Source organism: Pleurodeles waltl, chromosome 6 (assembly GCF_031143425.1).
Source record: "Pleurodeles waltl isolate 20211129_DDA chromosome 6, aPleWal1.hap1.20221129, whole genome shotgun sequence".
In the NCBI taxonomy this organism is placed as follows: Eukaryota; Metazoa; Chordata; class Amphibia; order Caudata; family Salamandridae; genus Pleurodeles; species Pleurodeles waltl.
The window spans coordinates 820,097,309-820,119,636 of NC_090445.1; the positions used below are offsets into that span (position 1 = coordinate 820,097,309).

A 22,328-nucleotide genomic window follows, 5' to 3' on the forward strand; every position below is an offset into this window, starting at 1 on the left:
CCCTTACGACCTTGTGAATTAGGGCTTCATTACGAGTGTGGCGGTCTTCAGACCGCCACACTCGTGGTAGCGGTTAGGACCGCTGCTGTTGCGTCAGTTCGACAGTCACATTAAAAAGAGCCGCCAGCACCACCAGGTTCCATGATCCCAGTGGCATGATCCCATGATCGTTCTCTGCCCCGCGGATTGTGACCTTGTTCTCCGCCAACCTTTTTATGGCAGTAACACAGCCATGAAAACGCTGGTGGAAAACAGGTGCAAGGGACCACAGGGGGGCCCCTGCCCAGCACCCTCACAATGTTCACTGTCTGCTTTGCAAACAGTGAACATTGCGAGGGTGCTGGTGCACCATGCGGGCTACAGCATTGCCGCTGGCTCGATTATGAGACGTAGATAATGCTGTAGGCTGTTTCCTGCTAGGCTGGCGGCGGAAACTAAGGTTTTTGCCAACTGATCTCGGGGGAAACTCTTAATAAGCCCGGCGGGGTGGTCACCACGAATACGGCGGCCACCCTGTTGGGAGTTTGGCAGACGGGCTTTCCCATCTGCCAAACTCTTAATTAGGCCCTTAGTCTTTGATAATCTTGTGAGCCTTTTATGATCTGATCTGCTTTATACAGGAGGTAATATTACCTCAGAAAATGTGTTTGATGGAATGCGTGTTTCTGTATTTTTGTACATTGTTTTGTAGCTCAAATCGTCATCAACAATGAATAGGCCTAGGTCCCCGGCTTCCAGTAATGACTCAGTGTCGGGGTCCCAGATTCCAGTAATGACTCAGTGTGGGGGTCCCGGATTCCAATAATGACTCAGAGGGGGGGAGGGGGGGTTGTCCCCAATTCCAGTAATTATAAACTGGGGGTTCAATGAAATCAAAAGGTTGGGAACAACTATTCTTATTGACAAGAATTCGCCCAGAGTGATGCACTGTCTTTTGATTTGAGAATTTGAGAGTTAATGCCCAGGTCCTCTGAAGGTGTCAAAGTTCTTCTGCAACAACTAGGACTGCATAAAATAGCAGGGAGATGTCTGAATGCTAGTTACAGCTTACAGCTACAAGTTTTATGTATCTACTTTACCACTTAAGGCTGAAACAATCTTGAGAATAGTTTCATTTAAGATAATCGACTGACAGATATATTATGTTTCGAACGCTGGACTATTCCCTGCAATACTAATTTATGAAATTAAATTGGAGACATTTTCCTCTGCCAGGCTGTATGTGAATAAGGTACCAAAATAAATTTGTAACACAAGAACAAACAGAACTAACACAGCTGTAACGTAAACAAGGCAGATGGAAACACTCACTGGTGTTCACAGAACCAGACATTCACTATAAAAGGCAGATAGTGCTTTTACTTGAATGAAAGTAAGACCTCAAAGTAAAAAAACATAACAGTCAATATTTGCTCTAATATCAATTGCCCAACTCAGAAGAACCATAAATAGGTTTACCATCTTGACGGCTGCGCTAGCGTTGGAGGATCAGATTTTGCTATCTTTAATAGTACTCGCATGGGATTCAGTTCGTGGTGAGGTGGTTCTATCTGGGCCATCTCAATTAAAGTGACGCCCAAAGACCATACATCTGCCTTATAGTCATAGGGCCTGTCTTTGGAGGTCTCGCACATTACAACTTCAGGAGCCATCCTGAAATAAAAGAGAAAAGAGACTGTTTATCCAAATGGCAAACATAAATTGCAAAGCGCGGCAAAGCTGGACCTATGTAGATCTACAAATACATCTGCAGAAAATAAGGGACTCAAAATATCAATATTGAAATAGAGCTCATAAAAATGAAAAGTGGATATTTCTGAGATACTCATGCACCCCCCCAGTTTTCAGATACAAAGTACGTAAATGTGATATGATGTGTGTCCTAGACAGGATCAGACCAGTTTTAATAATAAAACATGAATAGAATCATGGTCAATGCACCTTTGTCTACAGTGGCAAAGTGGATGAAAAACTATGGGTTGGAATGCTACACAGAGCGGCTGTCAGTGGGTAAACTATTTGCAAGCATCCCTTCCATACCCTTTTACGTATATGAAGTTACCACAAGCAGCATGTACTTATCAGTTTATATTAAAAGTAGCAAATTAAGGGATTCATAAACCTTGGCTTTTCAATGTGATCAAAGTAGTGGCAGAGGCATTTTTTAATGCGATATACTTTGCCATTTCTACTTTGTAACACCTGTGGCATTCATCATGGCTCTACTAGGTAGCAGTGGGTGTTGCTCTAAGTCTTACTATCCTGATTTATGTTAATGGACTGAAACAAGGATCATACTACACAGACACACAGACACAGACACAGACACACACACACACACACACACACACACAAGGGGTTGGCACTTTAGATACATTTTTGCACTCAATCACAACACAACGTGATACTATTTATGTTGTACTCAAAAAGATAGTGGACCGGACATAAAATTAGCTAACACATTGTTTTTGATTTGTTTCTGAGCCCTGTTACCTAAGTGTACGCATTTTGAAATATGAGTGTGCAGAATAGCATTGCATTGTCAGCTTAGATGTGTGTGCCATCTACACAGGTTTTCACACCTTCTGCAGGTGTCCACAATTGTTTAATCCAAGCTTTCAATCCCATAGCAACAGATTAAGATCCTCACAACAGACTGGCTATTTGGAATATTTTAATATTTCATTTTCTTTTAAACTAACACACTGCTACTATTCTCAAGTTTGTGAATCAGCAGGCCAACCTTTAGTTTACTTTCAATGAAATAGGCTTCAGAAGTACGGCAATGCATACAAATAAAGGCAATTCATGAACTCCACGCAGATGTCAGGCAGCTACTTACAAATCTGGTTATAACGAAATGTTCAAAATTTTTCCAAATTCTAACAAACGCATACTAACCAGTATGGAGTGCCTATGAAAGAATCTCTGCGCTGTACTGTCCTTGTGTTTTTAGCAGAAACGCCAAAATCCGCTAAAAAAAGAAGAAAAAAAAGAAACTCAGTTGCCTTCAATTATCACTTGTATGTAGTTATAACAGAAAAGAATGCTCCAATGTCTTCTTGTCCCTTTCTAGAATAAGTGGATTCTTTAAAGTAAAATATATATTTACTTTGTTATCACTTTGGTTGAGCTGCTTAAAATAACCAAGCACAATTCAAATTTCACTGGCAAAGAATCAGTGCTATAAGTTTAAACAATATTTCTTGACCAAAGTTCAGCATATTATTAGAAAAATGTTTGTAGTAGTATGCTCCCCTCCTGTAGTCATCAAAGCCTTTCTGCTGTCACTCCAAAACTATCCGATAAGGGATAGTCCTCTATCTCATGGATCATAAAAACCTATCTGAGGGTGGTGCTAAAAGCAGTATGGATTTACTACCATGATGTATAAGCACATCTTCTTTCATCAAAGGTTAAAAGCAGTCTATGTATGCAAGGGGTGAGGACTTTCATGTTGTTGCAAACAATGGGCAGAACTGAGTGATCCAAAATTGATTCCATTTAAATAATGGACACATGTCAGGGTCCTGTGGGTGCCTTCATGGCCTGTAGGATCCACAGTAACTCTAGATTTATCCAAATGATGCTAATTCTGGCAAGTGACGGATCTACATAGTGCCGATTAGGCTGAATGAGCCCAGGCAAATGAAGAACTGCTTGTGCACTGCAGTCCTGGCTGGATCAAGTTGGTGCTTCTGGTTCTTAAATGTAGTAGAAAAGAGCTCAGGCTTGAGAAGCTTGTACACGACCATTCTTAAGAGGGTAAAAACATGCCAGGATGACCAGAGATTTAGTTATGCCTGTCAGGCACGCTTAAAAGGGTCCCAGGATAATCTAAAGCACTGTTAGCACCTCAGTACTGGGCCAAGGTAAAATATTGAGAGGAACGAAGTTTTCCTCTAGATAACAGGTCTGAGGGTCAGTAAAATGTTACAAACATTTTACTTTTAATTAAGAAATTTGTTAAACTCTTGGTGGACCAGTTTATTCCTGACCATTGTAGCTGGAGATATAGGACGCATACAACAACTGCACATGCAATACTTTGCACATGCGGCTTTCTACACTATTTAGTAACCACTGCTTGAAAATGGGACTTTTAATACTCAAATTTGCAGAGATTAATGCCTGTGAAGTGTGAGCACAAAGGTGCATTAGCAATGGTGAAAATAAGCATTAATGGAACTTTATCACATCATTTCAGCGTGAACAGGGGAACAAGACAGAGGTGCCCATTGTCTCCACTCATTTTTGCCTTGTACATGGATCCATTGGCAAAGAGTCCAAGACTAAACTCCTAGATAAAACTAGTACAGCTAGGAAAACACCAGCACAAGATAACACTAATGCAGATGATCTGGTTAGTTATGGTGACAGATCACCTGAAGTCTATCCCAGCCCTCCTCAGCAAGTAAGACACATTTGGCCACAAATACAGGTTTAAAATGAACACCCTGAAATCACAAATAGCTAGCATAAACATCCTACATGGCATGCAAAACGCCTCAAAGATTAGCACTATTATAGTGGACATAACATCACATCCACTATCTTGGCATCAAATACGTCACACCTCAGAGAAGACAGACTCCCAAAACTAGGAGGCAAGGAGGCAACGCTAAGAGACCTGCAGAGTTGGCAGATGGAGGTGAAGGGAGGGGGTGGGGTGGGAGCTGACTTCAGAGAAACACTGGTGCTTTATGGACCAAGCAATTATAGTCACTCATGAACGGAAGGTCCCTTGGCTGGCAAAGAAGTACAGACCCTTGGGTGCATACTCTTTTCTGGTACTAAGAACCACAATGGAATCGTAGGATATGTCAGCTTTATCCAGGAGGCGGATGACTATCCCCACACCAGCGGCTCTCCTAACCGGCAACCCTGAATTTACACCTGCTAAGAAAGGGACAACACACAGATTGGCTGCTTGCCAACTGTAGGCGACCGAGTGTGTGCTGGGATCCTGCTAACCAGGCCCCAGCACCAGTGTTCTTTCCCTAAGCAGTACCATTGTTTCCACAATTGGCATACCCCTGGCACACAGCTAAGTCCCTTGTAATTGGTACCAGTGGTACCAAAGGCTCAGTTACCAGGGAGGTTCCCTAAGGACTGCAGCATGCATTGTGCCACTCTAAGGGACGGCTCACCAAACACAAACAGTTCCATTGCAGATTGTGTGTGCTGGTGGGGAGAAAAGGGTAAAGTCAACATGACATCCCTCCCAGGGTGCCAAGTCCACAAACCACTGCCTGTGGCATAGTAAGTCACCTCTCTAGCAGGCCTTACAGACCTAAGGCAGGGTGCACTATACCACAGGTGAGGGCATAGTGGCATGAGCAATATGCCCCTACAATGTCTAAGTCCACCACCCTGACTGCAACCGGATGCGATGAAGATTTCCGACGCCCAAAGGTACCCCTGCACTTGCAGCCCCCTGGCCTTGGGGAAACCGACAGACGGTCCAGCAAAGTCCAGTGGGCACCTCTACTTGTCCAGCCTTTGGATTCTGGAATCGACCCCCTGATGCAGACTTAACCCCCCCCCAGGCCTCTATCCTGAATGCACGGGTACTTACCTGCAACCAGTGCCCTTCCGAGTGACCCCAGTACCTCATAGGATTCCATTGAAAACCTGATGCTAACTTTGACCTCTACACCCGGCCAGCCCTGTGTTGCTGCTGGTGCCCATTTGGGGTCAACTTGAACTCTGACCTATGGATATCCTAACCCTGAACACTGGGACTTTAAGTCGAGTACTTACCTGTTTACTGTGCTAACCCTTTTCTTTCCCTAGGACTGCACTGGTTCCTATGAGGAATTGTACCAAGTGTCAACCTTTAAAACTGAAAAGTGTTACTTACTTGTAAACTGTTTTATTTGCATAATCTAAACAAAGTATGATACACGTGCATTATACCTACTTACAACTGTACTTACCTGCAACAAAGACCTTTTTGTTCTAGTAATAAAGTAACAAAACATTTGTTTGCTATATAAAACACTGGCCTAGAGTTAATCGTTACGTGTGAGGCTTATTTCTTGACTGTGTGTGTACAACAAATGCACTACCCTCAGATAAGCTTAACTGCTCGACCACACTACCACAAAAGAGAGCATTAGTACTATCTACTTTAGACTTCCTTAAGCCTCTGGGAATCCACTGGACTCTGTGCGCACTATACCTCATTTTTGTATAGTATATACAGATCCTTCTTCCTACACTGTCCAAATAGAACAAGAGAATGTGACAGGCATAAATGTTGCATAACACCTTCACAGACAAGGAAAAGTCAAGGTGAGGTTAAGGGACTAGGAGATAAGAAATGAAATTTAGTCAGCCCTCTTGGTTTAACAGAAAGACATATCAGTGTTGTTGGTGTCTTTAATATCCTCTTCTGACTTCTAGGAGGAAGGTCTCTAAGGCCATGGAAACTTCCATCACTCCATGTTTATTTGGAGTAAAATATCAATATCTTCACCCAGGCAAGTCTGCCGTCCGCGTGTCCAACAGACATAAAAATCAAAGGATATCCAAAAAGTAGGTTTGGAGCATTAGTCCACCACCTCAAGAGATGTCATTCGTGAGAGGAAGACTACAGCAGGCTTGGAATAGATGTCCATCAACTGACATCAGCGCTCCACTAGGTCAGGCTGAATGGCTGGAATAGGGCATTACTCCCTGCAGGAGAGCTGCAGTGCCAAAGCCATATTCATGATCTTCTAGATGGATGTTACTCTGTTACTGCTAGAAGAATCTCTTCAAACGTGCTAAAAAAGGATTCTATTATCCGTATTTTTCTTAATGGTAGCCAAGAAGATTTTGGTAGGTTCTCTAAGAATCCCAGACAGTACAGTGTCTGCAGAACTAAATGAGCAAGGTCAGCATAAGATGCCCTTATCAGGCAGTTATCTGGACAGGTGTAGCAATAGACTTTTTGCAGCTGCAGAGAAAAGGCCTCCTCTCCCCATCACTGCTCCCAGAACTGTTCGCAGAGGCAAGCAGACAAAGCTGTAGGCAGCAGAAGGCAGATGACAGGCAGGTGGATGAGCAAACTAGCAAGGATGAAACTACAGCCTTTTGGGGGGGCAAATCAAGTGTGTTGCCAGCTTCTGGTCAAATGAACCAGAAGCAGGATGGAAGCTCCAGCAAACCCAAAGGGGTTTGGGGAGGGGGCTTGGTAAGTGTACAGCTGTCACTGCAGCTCTTGTGCCTTTTAGCTGGTCCTAGGGTTTATTCAGTTTCTAGCTTATTCCGGTACTGATTGTCCTGCTCTGCCATCATCAAGAAAACTCCCAGTAAAAAAAGAAGGAAGGGCCCACGCACAAAAGACATGCGGTTGTGCTTAAAGGGACAATGGAGATGCAGGAGAAGGCAGGTCCAACAGGGGCCCAAAACAACAATGATGAACTCTGTGTGCCAGAGTCAAACTTATGAGGAAACTTCTTTTGAAACAGGACTGTTTGGATTTGATTGAGGCCAATTTGTCTAGGTTGATGGCGCAGCTGAGTGTTAATACCATGTTGAACTCCTTAAGTACATCCTTGCGTTGACTTAAGCAGGGAAGAGGAAGATAGATTCAGTAATAGTGACACACAGCAAACATCTAATGCCGCTTTTGCCAGGGTGGGTAGGAATGTGGTATCCTCAGGGGTAAATGCTTCACCACGAAAGGGGGCTGTAAAGGCTGCTGGAGCTATGACCGTCTATAAAATTACAGCACCTCCTCGCCCTGGTATAACCCATAATGCAGCAAGAGGGTGCTCTTTTGGGGCAGGAGAATATTCACCCTGCTGGTAAGGGCCCCACACTTGATCCATCGAGAAGGGTGAGTGTCGATTTACAAAGGTTACACCTTCCCCCGGCTTCATGTCTCTATGTACTTCTTCTTTCTAGCAAGTGTACCACAACCCAGGCCTGTCTAGTTTGAAACCACCAAGCAGGTAACTGCCAAAGATATAAACTGGCTTACTACTTTCTTAGGCCTAGACCATTCAGTGTTTACAGTGACCCTGATTGGATTGAGCTAGTGGAGAAGGACCGGATCATCTGCATTCAAGAGACAGGGGTGACTGACAAGTGTGATACACATGGGTATCAGACACATGCCCCTCTAAGGCAGGAAGGGGGTTGGTTATGTCTGTTAAAAACTCCTTCCTGGGGGAAGTTACCATGCACCTTAACGAGTCCCCCTTTTTCAGTGCACCCTACTTGACCTAGGCAGAGAATTGGATCTTCTATTAAATAATTACTATAACAACTGTTTTGACAGTGTAGAAAAGAGTCACTCCAACTAATCTTCCAGTAAGAAATGTAGGTCCTTTTATTAGAGCATCCCATCCACCACCAACCATGAACAACCTGCTCTTCACTCTGCTCACTTCTCATCTCCCACTCCACATTCTACTACTATGAGGTCATAGATGACCTCAGCTCAAGGCAAAGCATAGTGAGCATTCCACTCAAGCTGAGATCATCTAAGCCAATTACTACACATCTTCCCTCTTAACAATGAAACTACACAAGGAAACTATATTACAAATATTTACACTGAGATAAGAAGTACATAACTAAAGGAGTAAGAAAACATAAGAAACAAAATACATTCACATAACAACTTTAAGCAACACAATATTGCTTTCCTTTGGATTTACATAGACTTCCTTGATCATAACTGGCAAATGAGAATTTGGATCAAGAAATGACAACTCTTTCTGATGAGGCCAGCTTATAACACTATCTCCTTTAACAGGAACATAAATTGTTCCGTAAATAGTGTTTGTCTTGAAGCTTATCTCAGCCTCAAAGTACTGTCTCATATCAATGACCCGACCTCCATACCCACCTGGAACAATGTCAGGATCTTTTAACTCCACTAAATGACTCAGTTGTTTATCAAAAACCTCATTGGAGATCAAAGTCAACCAGGCCCCAGAGTCAAATAACATCTCATTTGACACTCCTAGAATGGTTACTATGTCCTTAGTGTGTCGCTTCTTCTCCGTGCCCATGGAAACGGTCAAAATGCAATCATCAACTACCTTCACTGCGGTCTGACTTCTTTGAGATTTACAACATTTACCAAAATGTCCCTTCTTGTTGCATACCCTGCATATTGAGTTAACAGCTGGACACTTTTTGTAGGATTCATAATGTCCTAAGTTCCCACAACGGAAACACCTATCATCCTTAAATCTGTTCGCTACTCCCTGGTCAACTTTGCCATCCTCTCGATCACTGCTGCAACCTTTTGCACTAATTGGTTCTTTCTTTGTAGAAATTCTGTTCACATCAACTTTCTCTTCTTTCTCCAGCTCTTCCACACAAGCCATGGTGTGCTCCACACTCTTGGCAAGGATAATCATTTCTTGCAATGTCGGATCATCTTTACTCCATAACTCCTGTCTGATCTTGTCACTTGCACATCTTAACAAACTGATCACGGATCCTTTCTTCAATCGTGCTCCCAAAGTTGCATGTAGAAGCAAGTTTCCTAAGAGCAGTAATATACTCCTCAATACTTTCACCTGTTTTCTGCTCCCTCATGCCAAAATGAAAACGCTCCAAAATAGTACTGATCTCAGGTAAGAAATGCAAATCAAGTTTCTTCAAACACATTTCAAACTCATTAAGGTCTCTAGCCTCTTCACCAGGATCTGGCAAGTTTTCATATACTTCCTGACCCTTACAGCCCAGACAATGCATAAGAAGTGCTGTTTTTCTTTCATTAGATAAATTCGTTCCACAAAGTCTGGAATAATAAAGAAATGATTTCTTCCACTTAGACCACTTTATTGGTGGTTCGCCAGGTGTAGTAAGAAAGAAAGGAAGTGGTGGGATATTCTGCATCATGTAAGGTTAATATAAAGCCTGTATTAAAACCAATATATTCCTTCATATATATTTTCCACTTTGATTATATTTTAAAATGTAACCAGCAGAGCTTGAGACAATTTGCTGCAATAGATTAAACTTCAAGAGTTCTAATTCCTATGTAAATACATGGATGTCACCAAGATGCTGCAATGTCACACATAGAAACTGAAACCGGGCCAGTTACCACTTGAAGAATCCAATTTCACATGTAGGTACATCAATGTCTTTGTTTTACTTTGGTTTAATCAGATTATTTTCTATAGGAAATATATCTTGTTTCCTAGTCGTCCTTTTTCCCTTTCTCCTCTGTCAAAGGCACTTGAAATTACTCGCACCCTCCTGAACGTGAGTTAAATGTAATGCGACTAGCTGTAAACTATAACACTCGCTTCCTTACAAGCGCGAGTCAGGGAACTGAAACTGCTGACACTTACTCTCACCCTCCTGAGCACGAGTTAGATTTCTTGCACGGTGCAACGCCGGCTTCAGTTCTCAAGGAAACGACTTGCTCGTGTCAGGGAGGAAGAGAACGCGCTAAGGAGCGCGAGACAGAGAAACGGTTGGCAGAGGTAAGGCAAAAATTGAAAATAAATTTAAAAAATGAAAGTTCCTTGTGAATCTTGAATCTCGCAAATGTCCTTAGGAGAAACAGCAATGTTTAGTAGTTCAAGGACCGGCTCATACAGCATTAAAAAATGGAGAAAACAAGGTTTCCAAATAAAAAGCTTAAAAAATGGCCAGAATCCTCAAAGTAATCGTTTGTGTTGAGATGCTCCTCAGACCCTCGTCGCCATTGTAGAAAAGAGTCACTCCAACTAATTTACCAGTAAGAAATGTAGGTCCTTTTATTAGAGCATCCCATCCATCAGCAACCATGAACAACCTGCTCTTCACACTGCTCACTTCTCATCTCCCACTCCACGTTCTACTATGAGGTCATAGATGACCTCAGCCCAAGACAAAGCATAGTGAGCATTCCACTTAAACTGAGATCATCTAAGCCAATTACTACAGACAGGACCAGCAGAAACCAGTGGCGCTTCTTTGGATTGGAGGCTCTGACGCCCATCACAGTCTAATATCTCCAACAGTGAGCTGTGGCTTAGCAGATAGTAATGAAGAGTCAATGGTGCGCATTAGGCATGACAAGTATGGTAACACCCTTAATTATTCTGTTGTAAAATATATTCACAAAATATTGGGAGAAGGGAGTGGAGTGGACTGGTACTGACCTTTCTGGGTAGGAACTGCTCCTCCACTATTGACAACATTTTTAGTTCAATGTTGTTGGGGGACCTTTCTGGTGGGATTCAAGGCTGAATTTATTGGTTTCAGCGATCATGCATTGCTGTGGTGTAGTTGGAAGGCGGTGGGAATGAAAAAGCCTTTGACTACAACAGCGTATAGGCCGATCCTAGGAAGGAAAAATGGTTTTACGATCAAATGGGCCAAGGTGGGCAAGGACATCTTTATGCCCTCCCTGCTCCATGACAAGCAATTGGCCTTTTCCCGATGTCTTGACATGGAAGGCGAACCTACTGAGATTAAGTAGGCTTTTAGGGATATTACAGACATGATAAGACTAGAATTCATAAGAGTATCTGATCTAGCAAAGTCGTTCCCTGGGGGCTGGTTTAATTCGGAATTACCTAAAGCCCTTGCTAAACTCCATGCTGCTTTATGTGCCGAGCCGAGGGATAGAGGCCTGATAAAAAAGGGCAAGGGCTGAGTATCAGAGAAGGGGTGGGAGTCCTTTAGGGAAGCGAGTCAAACTAAAGACAGCGCCACCTTCTGGAGGGTGCTGAGCTCCCCATATTTTAGAGATTGGTCAGATCACTCCACAGAGATTAATGTGCAGGATCTGCAATGGATTGAACATTTCTCCAACATCTACTCATGTGATCAGGGGGTTGTAGTGAGTAGGGTCTATATGGTAAACAAGGCCGCTCCTATGCCTCTGGTGTTCGAACTAGAGGAGGTCCTTACGGGGAGCTGTAGAGGGAAGGCACCTGGCCTGGATGGGTTCCCTGCGGCTGTATACCTGGATTGTCAGGAGTTATGGGTCCATTGATCATCAACGTTTTTAATGCTATTGCAAAGGTCAGCCCACCTCTTTTGGGGAAAAGATCAGTTATTGCCCCCATTTATAAAAGGCAATAGGACCCAACCAATGAATTATAGACCCATTTCTCTTTTGGACTCGCCAGCCAAAATAATAAGTTTTATCCTGCTCCAAAGGTTAGATGAGTGGGCACAAACCAATAAAATTCTTGTAGATACCCAATATGGGTTTAAGACGGGAATGGGCATAATGACCTGTGCCTGAACTTAAGCAAGGTTATAGCAAAATATGTGGTTGTTAAGAAGTGCACTTTGTTCATGGCTTTCATTAACCTATCGGCAGCTTTTGACTGTGTTACACACTCTAAGCTCTGGGCACTCATGATTGAGATGGGTATTGGGGAAGATATCATTAGCTTCATTAGACAACTATATTCGAAGACTAAAGTGTTTTGGAAAGGATGGTGAGTGTACGGACTTGTTCAATATAGAGTGAGGAGTGAAGCAAGGTTGTGTCTTCACTCCCTTCCTCTTCTTGCTCTACACAATCAGAATTGAGGCAGCACTTACCTCCAGATCAAGAGATACCCCTTATGTGGGAACTCACCCCCTCCTGATTCTGCTCTACGTGGATGATGCAGTTTTAGTTGAAAGAACAGGGAGAGCGTTACAGGGGCTTATTGACAATTACATCAGTTTTATGAGGGCTCTCAACATACAGGTTAATGCAAACAAAAGAATTATTATGAGGTGTGGTAAGCACCCTAAGACAATCCCACTTTTCCGTATTAGCAATGTCAGAGTTGAGAAGATGATGACTGCCTTTGCTTACCTCAGTGTCTTTGTCGAGAGTAACTTTACACGGAATCCAATGGTGTCTAATAGAACTGCTATGCTGGAAGAGACCACAGTGGGGTTGCAGAACGTTTGTAAAAAAAAAATAAAAAAAAAACTGTGCACTAATCCCGTTAAAGAGCTACTGATTGCCTATACATCGAAGTTTGTGTCTACCACGACCAATAGGGCAGGTATATGGGGTATGGTGGACACCGGTGGGTTACAGAGAATAGAAAACACTTTTTTTAAGGAAGTATTAGCTATACTTCGTGGTTGTTCCACCATTAGGTGCCACGAGGAACTTGGTATGCCCTGCACTGAGAACAAAATCAAACTGGCACCGCTTCTCCTGTGGCGATCTATTTGGGCCAGGGAGTCTGCTCCAGTAATTCACATCGTTATTGGAGGCTGCTTAAGTCTGTCTGTAGCAGCGGACATCCCATGGCTTGTAAATGTCAAAGGGTCCTTAGATGATATTGGGTTTCTGGAGATGGGCACCTGGCCTAGTACATGTAGCAGCTGCTCAAAATCAAGGGTGAGAAAGAAATATATGGAGAAAGCTACGACCTCTAGAAAAGCCGCCAATCGTAACAAACCTACAGTATCAAAGTATAAGCAGCGACAAACACACAGGTAGGGACCCAAATGTATCTATCCATGATCCAGAATCATCAACACCACTATCTTTTTTTACCAGATTTCCTTTAATTATCTCCCAATGATGGCGGATTATCCATCGAACTGTCACACGCTTTCAGAGCTTACGCCCTGTCTATGTGATGGTAAATCTATTCAGTCAAATTTGCATTTTACCTTTTTCTGACCTTTTTATTTTAAGACCCAGGAAAAAGCTCCTTCTGCCACTTCGTAAACTACTTAACTTTTGCCAGGGTCAACTAGCGTTGTCATTCCTCCAGCAACTGCAGTCTCCCTTGGTATGTTGGTGGTGGCGAATTTAATCTGGCAAGCATTAAAATTAAGAAGGATTTTTCACAACTGATAGGCAATCGAATACGATTGTTATACTGCCCCTGTTATTTTTATGAAGGCTGGTCCCTTTTATCATTGTTTTTATATAATAATTCTTATTACTTCCCTCTTTTATTATTATGCTTGCATTTATATTGTGTATTTACGATTGCTGATCTGTTTTATTCATATATTTGTTTTACCTGTTTTGTGTACAAACGTTTTGAAGAGGTTGGAGAAGCCACTGAGGCCAATGAGACAAGCTTGGTTTTCCTCCTATTGGTTTGTAAGTTTGAGGCGGATGAGGTCATGCTGTTGCTCAGTCATTGACAATGACCGATTTGTAAAGCACAGTACACCTCATTTCTTGAGGGGTTCTTAGATGTTCATTTTGGGAAACAGCAACTCAACCACACTGTCAGAAAGCCCATAAATTAAGATTTAGGATTTTAATGATACTCCACCACTACGAGCTTCTGCATTGCCACATAATCTTCCGGCAAATGCCTCATCTCAGGAATTATCCTTCCCGGTTCCAGACTGGCCTGGAAATGTTTTATCCAGCAATGGCTGTACAGAACTGCCACATGACCCCATGAAGCAGAAGCCACAACTCCCCCAGACTTGATGCCATTGTATATTAGGCAACAACCAGTATGCTGGTGTCAGTTCCTGGACTTATTCCAAACCCCAAGTAGGCAGAGACTAACAGAGAGCAACAACATCGAAAAGCTGAGCACATAACATATTTGCATACCTTGGGATCGTTTTAGTCACAGTACTAACTCGTCAAATGAGGAGGAAGGCCGGTGGTGAGGAATCCTGTGAAAACTATATATTCACCAGAAGGAAAACGTTACTTACCATGTAAATATCTGTTTGTGGCATGAAGTGCTGTAGATTCAAATTCTGTGCATACCCCTGCGTCTAGTGTTAAGCCCGGATGTGTGCAAGTTGTTTTTCTTCGAAGACATGTTTTGAGTCACAAGTTTTGTGACTTCTCCTTTTGCTGGTAATCCACATGGGCAACGACTCCGTTCTTAGATTGTTTTCCCACATAGCACATGAGGATGAAGTGGAGTGAAGCAATATATGAAGATAAAAAGAAATGTCCATGCAAAAAGATAGAAATGTGAAAAAGTGATTACTGCAAAAGCCACAAGCGTCCAGGGAGGAGGGAGGGCACATGTAAATCTACAGCACTGTATGCCATAAACAGATGCTTACATGGTAAGTAACATTTTCCATTCAAGGCATGTGTGACTGTAGATACACATGCTCTGCATAGACAGTAAAGCAGTCCCTCCTAAAAAAAATAAAAAAAAAGCATTAGATAGCCTGTGGGTGCTGCAGAGGACTGAAACAGTGTACAGAGTTCTGTCCGACCAACGCTGGCTTGCTGGCAAGCCAGGACATCCACACAATAGTGTTTTGGGAAGGTGTGTGGCATGATAAGCTGCTTTACAGATGTCAGCTAGGGGAATATTGCCTAGGAAGGCCATGGAGGCCACATTTTCCCTTGTAGATTGGGCTCTAGGAGGAACAGTCAAAATGTACCATGTTTGGATACATTTGACTGTCCATCTAGCTATGCCTGATTGGGACAGGGCCTTCCCATTATGTGGATTAGAGAAACCAACAAAGAGTTGTTGTGGCTTCCTGAAAGGTTGTGTCCTACCGATATAGCACATGAGGCCTTGTTTTAAGTCTAAGGTGTAGAGAGCCAGTTCTGTAACCGAGGCAGGTTGTGGGGCGAACACAGGAAGGTCAATGGACTGGTTAGGGTGGAACAGAAAGGACCGCTTTTGGGAGGTAATCTAGGGATTGTGCGCAGCACAGCCCTGTCCCTGAGTGCCTAAAAGAAAGGTTTTTCTAGTGTTAATGCCAGAAGCTAACTTACGTGCCTAAGTATTGAGGAATGCCACCTCAAGGAAGAAAGGATGTTCCACTTCCATAGAGAGTGAAGGGGCTCAAACTGGAGACCCATTAGCCTTGTGAGGACAATGTTGAGGTTCCACGTCGGGGTCTGGGGTAGGATGACTCCACGAAAGCCTTGATGACTGGCAGGTGGAAGAAGGAAAAGTGTTGTCTGTTCTGAGGATAGGCAACTAATGCAGCTAGGTGAAGGTGAATGGAAGTAAAGGCCAGACCACACGTCTGCAAATGAAAGTGGAAGCAGACAATGCCCTGGACCCTGGAAGTTAAAGAGGCGATTTGGTTAGAGCGTCAATAATGGACAAAGCCTTTCCATTTGGCAGCGTAAAAAGCATGTGTGGTAGGCCTGTGTGCTTTTTAGGGTCGAGCCTGCGAGATGCTCTAGGTATTAGAAAAGGGCTCGAGCCCCGTCTACGTCACGTCAGTGTCTTTCATTGGCAAGTTGGCTTGCCTGTTAGAATCCGCTTCTTATGATTAGTGGAAGGCATGCATACATCATGCCTTTTCCGGTGGTTAGCCCTCCTCGAGCGCAGCGACCAAGTACAGAAAACATGTGAGGCTCGCTGGGTTTGTGGACTACTTTTTCTCAGCGCGATCTCACTGGGCAGAAGTCCAGCGCTTCGCATACTATCGACCTTGTTACTCAGTTAATTGCACTTTTGCCAATAGGTATTATTAGTGTGAACTGTAGCAGCACGATCGCGCTGTTTTTGTTTTGTTTTTTTTAAATGCAAGAGAAATCCGGTTGGGGGTTTACAACTGTGAACAGCTGTAACTCCGACAAATGCGAGACCCTAGTGCATTGCAAATGCTTGTTTAAAGATGCTCATGCGTTCAGGAGGAAGGTTATGGTATCCATAATCTAAGACCTAAGGACCAGATCACAAGATTGAGCGACCTTGGGTCTGTGTGCCTGATTTATCCATGGTTCTTCATGAGCAATTACCATACACTAGATGGCAGGAGTATGCACAGAATGTTTATCTACAGCCACACACGTCTTAAACATATTCTTTCTGAAGAAAATTAACTACTTCTGATGTACACCTATACCAACAAATTTCACATCTTATCAACGACTCGCACAGCAATATCTCCCTCAGAGGAGGCTAGGAGTAGTGCAGGTTGAACCAAGGAATTCATGCTATACAGTTCGGGCAAAGTGTTCATCACTGAGTGTCTGAGACACAAGCTGTAGTCCTTAGCAAAAGCACTTGATCCTCCGGTACTTTCTGCAGTACATTTTAACAAAAAGAGAACTGTAGGCCCTGAGACCAGCTGAACCTGAAAGCATCTACAAAGAATTATTCAGAAAAAAGTGTATGGCACACAACTCAGGACACTTCCTGTTCCAGGCTATGGTGAAGAGATGCACACATAGAAACCCCAACTTGGAAGAAACACTTCCGGATGTAATTACTAATAGTGGTCCTTCAGTGAGTGGTGACTGAGAGACTCTGCCCTCACATTGATGGCACTTGCTAGATAAGCAGACACCAAGGACATTCCCTGCCGCTGAGTCAACTTCTGCATGCAAATTGACTTCTAACATCCAGCCCACAATATCACACCACCAGGTCTGTTGGTGTTGTAATGGGGTGTCCAAAGATAGAATGGAGACCTGCCTTAACAGCAAGACTGACTGCCTCCAGCGCAAACACATTTTTGTGTAAAATCTGCACTGATGGGCACCTAAGGTCACATGCCTTCATGCTATCCAGATGGGTACCCAGCCCAAAGACGAGGAATCTGTGACCATAGAAGCCTGAGCCTGTTGATAGCTGAAGGGTAAACCCACCATAGGTTTGAAGGGGGTCTATCCACACGTGCAGGTCTGGATGAAAAGAGTGGAAGAAATATAGCTGAGCCAAGAGACTCTCCAGTTGTTGGAGCCGCTGATATGTCAGACACCACTCAAGAGCTTTCGTCCACCAACTGTCATGAAGAACCAAAAAACGCACAAGGCCATGAGACCAAGAAGATACAAGACCTGCAGTAATGGGGTCCAGAAATGAGCCAGAAATTTCAGAATCACAATAACCACAATCCTCTGAGGAAGAGAAAAAGTCTTCATGAGGATCAGACCCAACACAGCCACTATGAAGGTTAGCCTCTACATGGGAGAGGGGTGAAAATTTGGGGGTCAACAGAAAAACCCAAACCATAGAAGAGAGTCATTATCCACTGATGATGATCCCAGACAAGAGCCACTGACCCCACTTTAATGAACCAATTGTAACAGTACAGAAATACATAGACAAAAATACTGCAATAAGGTTGCCACCACTTTCATAAAGACATGAAAGTAGTTAGCCCGAATGGTAGAAATGTTGACTGGCAGTGCCTGTATCTTACAGTGTACCCGAGTCAGTTGGTGAGCAGAACTGTAAGATGTAAATAGGCACCATAAATATGCCATAACGTCAACTGCATTCATGGCCTGTATACTTGGCTAAGAGACGGTATCTTGAACTTGTCTTGTCAAATAAACAAGTTCAGAAGCCAAGGATCTAGGAGTCTCAGAAGACTGCCCTTCTTGGGGACCACAAAATAGAGTGAATAAACTTCTGTGCCCTTTTCTCTCAGTGGCAACATGTCTGTGGTCCCTTTGTTCACAAGGGCAAGGACTTCTGCCTTCAAAATTGAAGCATGTGCTCGACAGTAGTCCTGATAGAAGGAGGAAATCTGGAGAAAGGAACAGCAAGTTCAGGGCATAGTGCTTGTACGTTAGCTAAACAGATGACAGAGCCATCTCTCTTGTCTGCCTCACAACTAATGGGAAAAAGACCCTCCACAACCCCACCAAAAGATAATTCCAGAGGGAGGAAGTCAAAGATGTTATGAAGCAGCAGAGCAAACAGAGGGAAGTGCAGGCTGCAGCTACTGCCCCCTAGATCTACCCCTCCCCAGAAATGAGCAGTCCTCTGCCTGGACATAGAGAGACAGCTGTCTCTTTATTGCCCTTGAGCAACCATACAACTTTTTACATTGTTGACTGAATTATATACTGAGGAGGTTAAGTCCAGAGTGTGGGTGTAGCTCCACTGCTCCTGAAGCGCACCAGGGAGAAATCAACCTTAACCTACACTGGTTCATGGACCTAGAAACTGCAGCCTGATCAATGTAGGCATTGGTATATACTCCAACAACAAAGAAGTTTGGTGTCTGGAAATTGCCTTGAGCCTCTGATCATTACAGTTTTCTCAAGGATGAAGGGGACTTCCCCTTCCATAGGGACGTTTTGTGAGAAAAACTTTGGGGCGATCATTTCCACAGAGGTGACTTACTGACAGATAAGGGATTTTACTTGGGATTTCTATGCCGACATTGGCAAGTGTGGCCTCTCGCTCTCTGGTGCCCTTCGGGTGCATGAGGCAAAAAATTGCTGGCATGGCATTGTTCTCCAATCCCAGACACCATAGCCAGTTATGTGGAAACAAAAGGGGAATCTTCATGTAGCATGAAACAAAGTTTTGAGGGAGAAATTTGATGTAGCTCCTGCCTAATGCAACAGAATTTTGTTTGTGAGACACAGCAAAAGCTCCGGACCCATGTTGATTAGGTGGTGTAAAAAACTAAATCGGACACCACAGCAGCAGTTGTCTCTTGATAAACTCTGGTGTTGTCATGTCCCGAGAAACAGCTGCTGAAGCTGATGAATACCACCACCTGACAGAGCTGGACAGACATAGCTGGGAAATGTTTTTCAGTACACTCTGGGCACTGGAAGGATAATTAATAAAGTAAGATGTATGCGGGAAGATGTATCCATCAGAACTCATTTCTCTGTTACCAGACTTTTAAGTACTGTAATAAACGTGGTGAATGAGAATCCATACCTTGGAGGGGCTAAATCCAGAGAGCAAGCCTGTGGGCATGATGTGGGCAGGTTCCCTGGGACATGGCTTCACTGACACTCCCCAAACCATGTATGGAGAGGACAATGTTACTCTGGAAAGATCCTGTTTAACTTCTTTGTGACATTTTCTTTTTTAGCATTTGGGCGTCTCCAAAATTGCACAACTTACCTGCACAAGCCTGCCAAGTAAGTAACAGATAAAGGGCAGCTGTTAAATTAACACTTCATATTAGCATGAGAGCAGGTAACTCACAAGAGGTTGGCTAATGGAACAGTCATGGCCAGTAAAAAGGCCAATGACCTTAGCCTATCATCATTTGTAAAAACAGCAAAACACAACTTAACAAGACTGCTATATGAAAGTGAAAACATTTACATTTCAAGAAGCACAACAACAATGTAATTTAGGCACTGTCAAGTTTTTGCAGTACGCCAAACTGACCACAGCGATTAGGGGCATATGGATGGGTTTCCCCTTAGTGCCAAGGAAACAAATACACCTGTAGTCTTGTTGAATATTAGGGACAGCCGCAAGCCTGGCCTCACGTATGTATTATGTATTAGAGAAAGATAGAATCCAAATACTCCTAGAGGCTAAAAGCAGGACGAGGACTTAAAGTAGCCTCTATCAGATAAAGAATGGAGTAAAACACACTCAAGGAAAGATGTGTCTAGCAATGCTCAATTCAAACTTGCTCTGTTCTATATACTGCACTGCACTTATCTCACACCTACTACGCTACAAAAACTCTTCCCTGCTAGGCACGATATATGTCCTAGATGCAAGGTGCTAGGTGCAGGTGTTCTACATATGACTTGGTGTTGATCTGCAGTTGAACCCTATTGAAGAGAAATAGTTAAGAGACAGAGGAAAGTGTAAGGTATTAACACAGAGTTATCGGACCAACATCGCCTTTTAGGGATTATCCCATCACCCAAAGCTAAGAAAATAAACCACTGCTTTACTGTGCCTCAGCTGTTTGAGGAAAAAAAAAAGAAAAAAACAGCCGTTCGAAGGCTGTCCAGTTGTGGACCAACAATACAGGCATCGATCAGGGAGATATCTCAATGGGCAAAGGTGAAGAAAGACGTATGAGGGGTTTGGATGGATTTAAGGTGGATGAGGACGACATGATCCGAGCTGAAACCTTACAAAAAATAGTAATACTTACATTGGTTGATTCAAACAGAGAGCAGAGAGAAAATCATCAGGTCCTAGAGGCAACAATTACTAATAGGCAGGAGAAACATGTTTGGAGCAGGACTCTAAGATACATTCAGTCAAGGATGGGCACACCTACATAATGGATTATAATATCAAGATCAACGCAGTGTGGGGAAATGAATATTATACTGTCATCTGGGTAGGCTGTTGTATATTTATATTAATTTAGGTCTCTTGTGAAAAAAAGTCCTTTATTTACCCGTGGATAGCTCATTATGCATTGTGGGCATGTTATACCCCTGATTATGTTGGATTTATTTATGTTCTCCCTGAAAACGTATCAATAATTATTTTGTTAAAAGAAGAAAATTAACTCAATATGATATGAATCCATATGCCATCAAAGAGACAGGTGCATCTTTTAAAGAGACAGATCAGCTACATTATTTTACATTTTAGTTACTCACCAAGTTTTACATCTCCATCAATTGTAAAAAGGATATTGCCAGCTTTTAAATCTCTGTGAATAATTTTGTTTTCATGCAAGTAGACAAGGGCCTCTAATGTTTGTTTACAAACTACACGAATTTGAGGTTCAGTTAATGGCCTCTCAAGCTCTGAAAAAAATAAATCACAAAATTAACCATATATTAGTTTTACCAGTTTATGTTAAGCGATCATGCTTACAGTCCAACAAACTGTTGTCTTTTCTGTCTCACAGCAAAATAAATGTACACTGTGGTGTATTTGGCAGGAAAAACATCACAGATGCTAGAGTTTGTGGCTTACCAGTTAAAGGTGAATGCCAGCATAAAAACATTTTAAGAAAGTGAGACTCCTCATCGGTGTTACTGAAACACTGCCAATACGTACTCATCCACAGTGACTAGAAAGGTATAGGTACAGATCCCAAGTGGGGCAGAAGAACCTCTAACATTATCTGTATTTGGACAGAGCAATAACTCTCTTATCCACACATTTAGATAAGTCCATATGCTTGTATTATTAAAAGCAAACTTTGCATCCGCTGAACCTGTACACAGACAATGTTCCTATGCAATCACACACACACACACACGAGTCAGAATGGCAAAGCTAAATTCTAGAAACAGGTTAACACATTGTGCACTATACAAATGCTGTACTTCTAATTTTATCTAGATAACAAGGGCATAGCGAATCTCAGCAATCAAGTAAAACAAGCACTGGGAAAGTCAAAAGATATTTCCTTTCTGACCTACTGGCTTTGCAAATAGTTTTTAGCCACACTGCATAGCAGTGTGGCTAAAAGTTATAAAAAAAATCTTTTTTTAAAAAGCCTTTGCACGCCCACAAGATAGTATGGTTGTTTTTTTTTTTTCTCCTTTTTAGTTATTGATATGAGTTGGATTGCTAGCTAAAAAGAAAAAAACACAGATAAGTGGGTGTTTCTTTTTAAACGGGGAGGACGGGATAATGACGCAATACAGGGGAGAGCCAGCGAACAGCGACATTCCACAGGGTAAGGTAGGGTGCACCAAAGTAGCACCAGTGGGGATGCGGAAGCAAAAGGTTTGTGGGAGAAATGGAGAAGATGCAAAAGCAATGGGGAAGGGGTTGTGGGCAGTACCAACTTCAACCTGGGGG

At 42.9% G+C, this 22,328-nt stretch overlaps 1 protein-coding gene across 1 annotated transcript in view; it reads right to left on the minus strand.

Moving 5' to 3' along the window:
• The window catches only part of LOC138301709 (STE20-like serine/threonine-protein kinase), a 221,009-nt gene extending 199,430 nt beyond the window's left edge, over positions 1-21,579 (minus strand). Inside the window, exons 1-4 of the mRNA XM_069242224.1 lie at positions 21,492-21,579; positions 21,170-21,319; positions 2,902-2,974; positions 1,459-1,653 (exon numbers count right to left, since the gene is read on the minus strand). Coding sequence (XP_069098325.1) covers positions 1,459-1,653; positions 2,902-2,974; positions 21,170-21,319; positions 21,492-21,579 — 506 coding nt within the window. The remainder of the gene's footprint in view (positions 1-1,458; positions 1,654-2,901; positions 2,975-21,169; positions 21,320-21,491) is intronic.
• Positions 21,580-22,328: the final 749 nt, after the last annotated feature.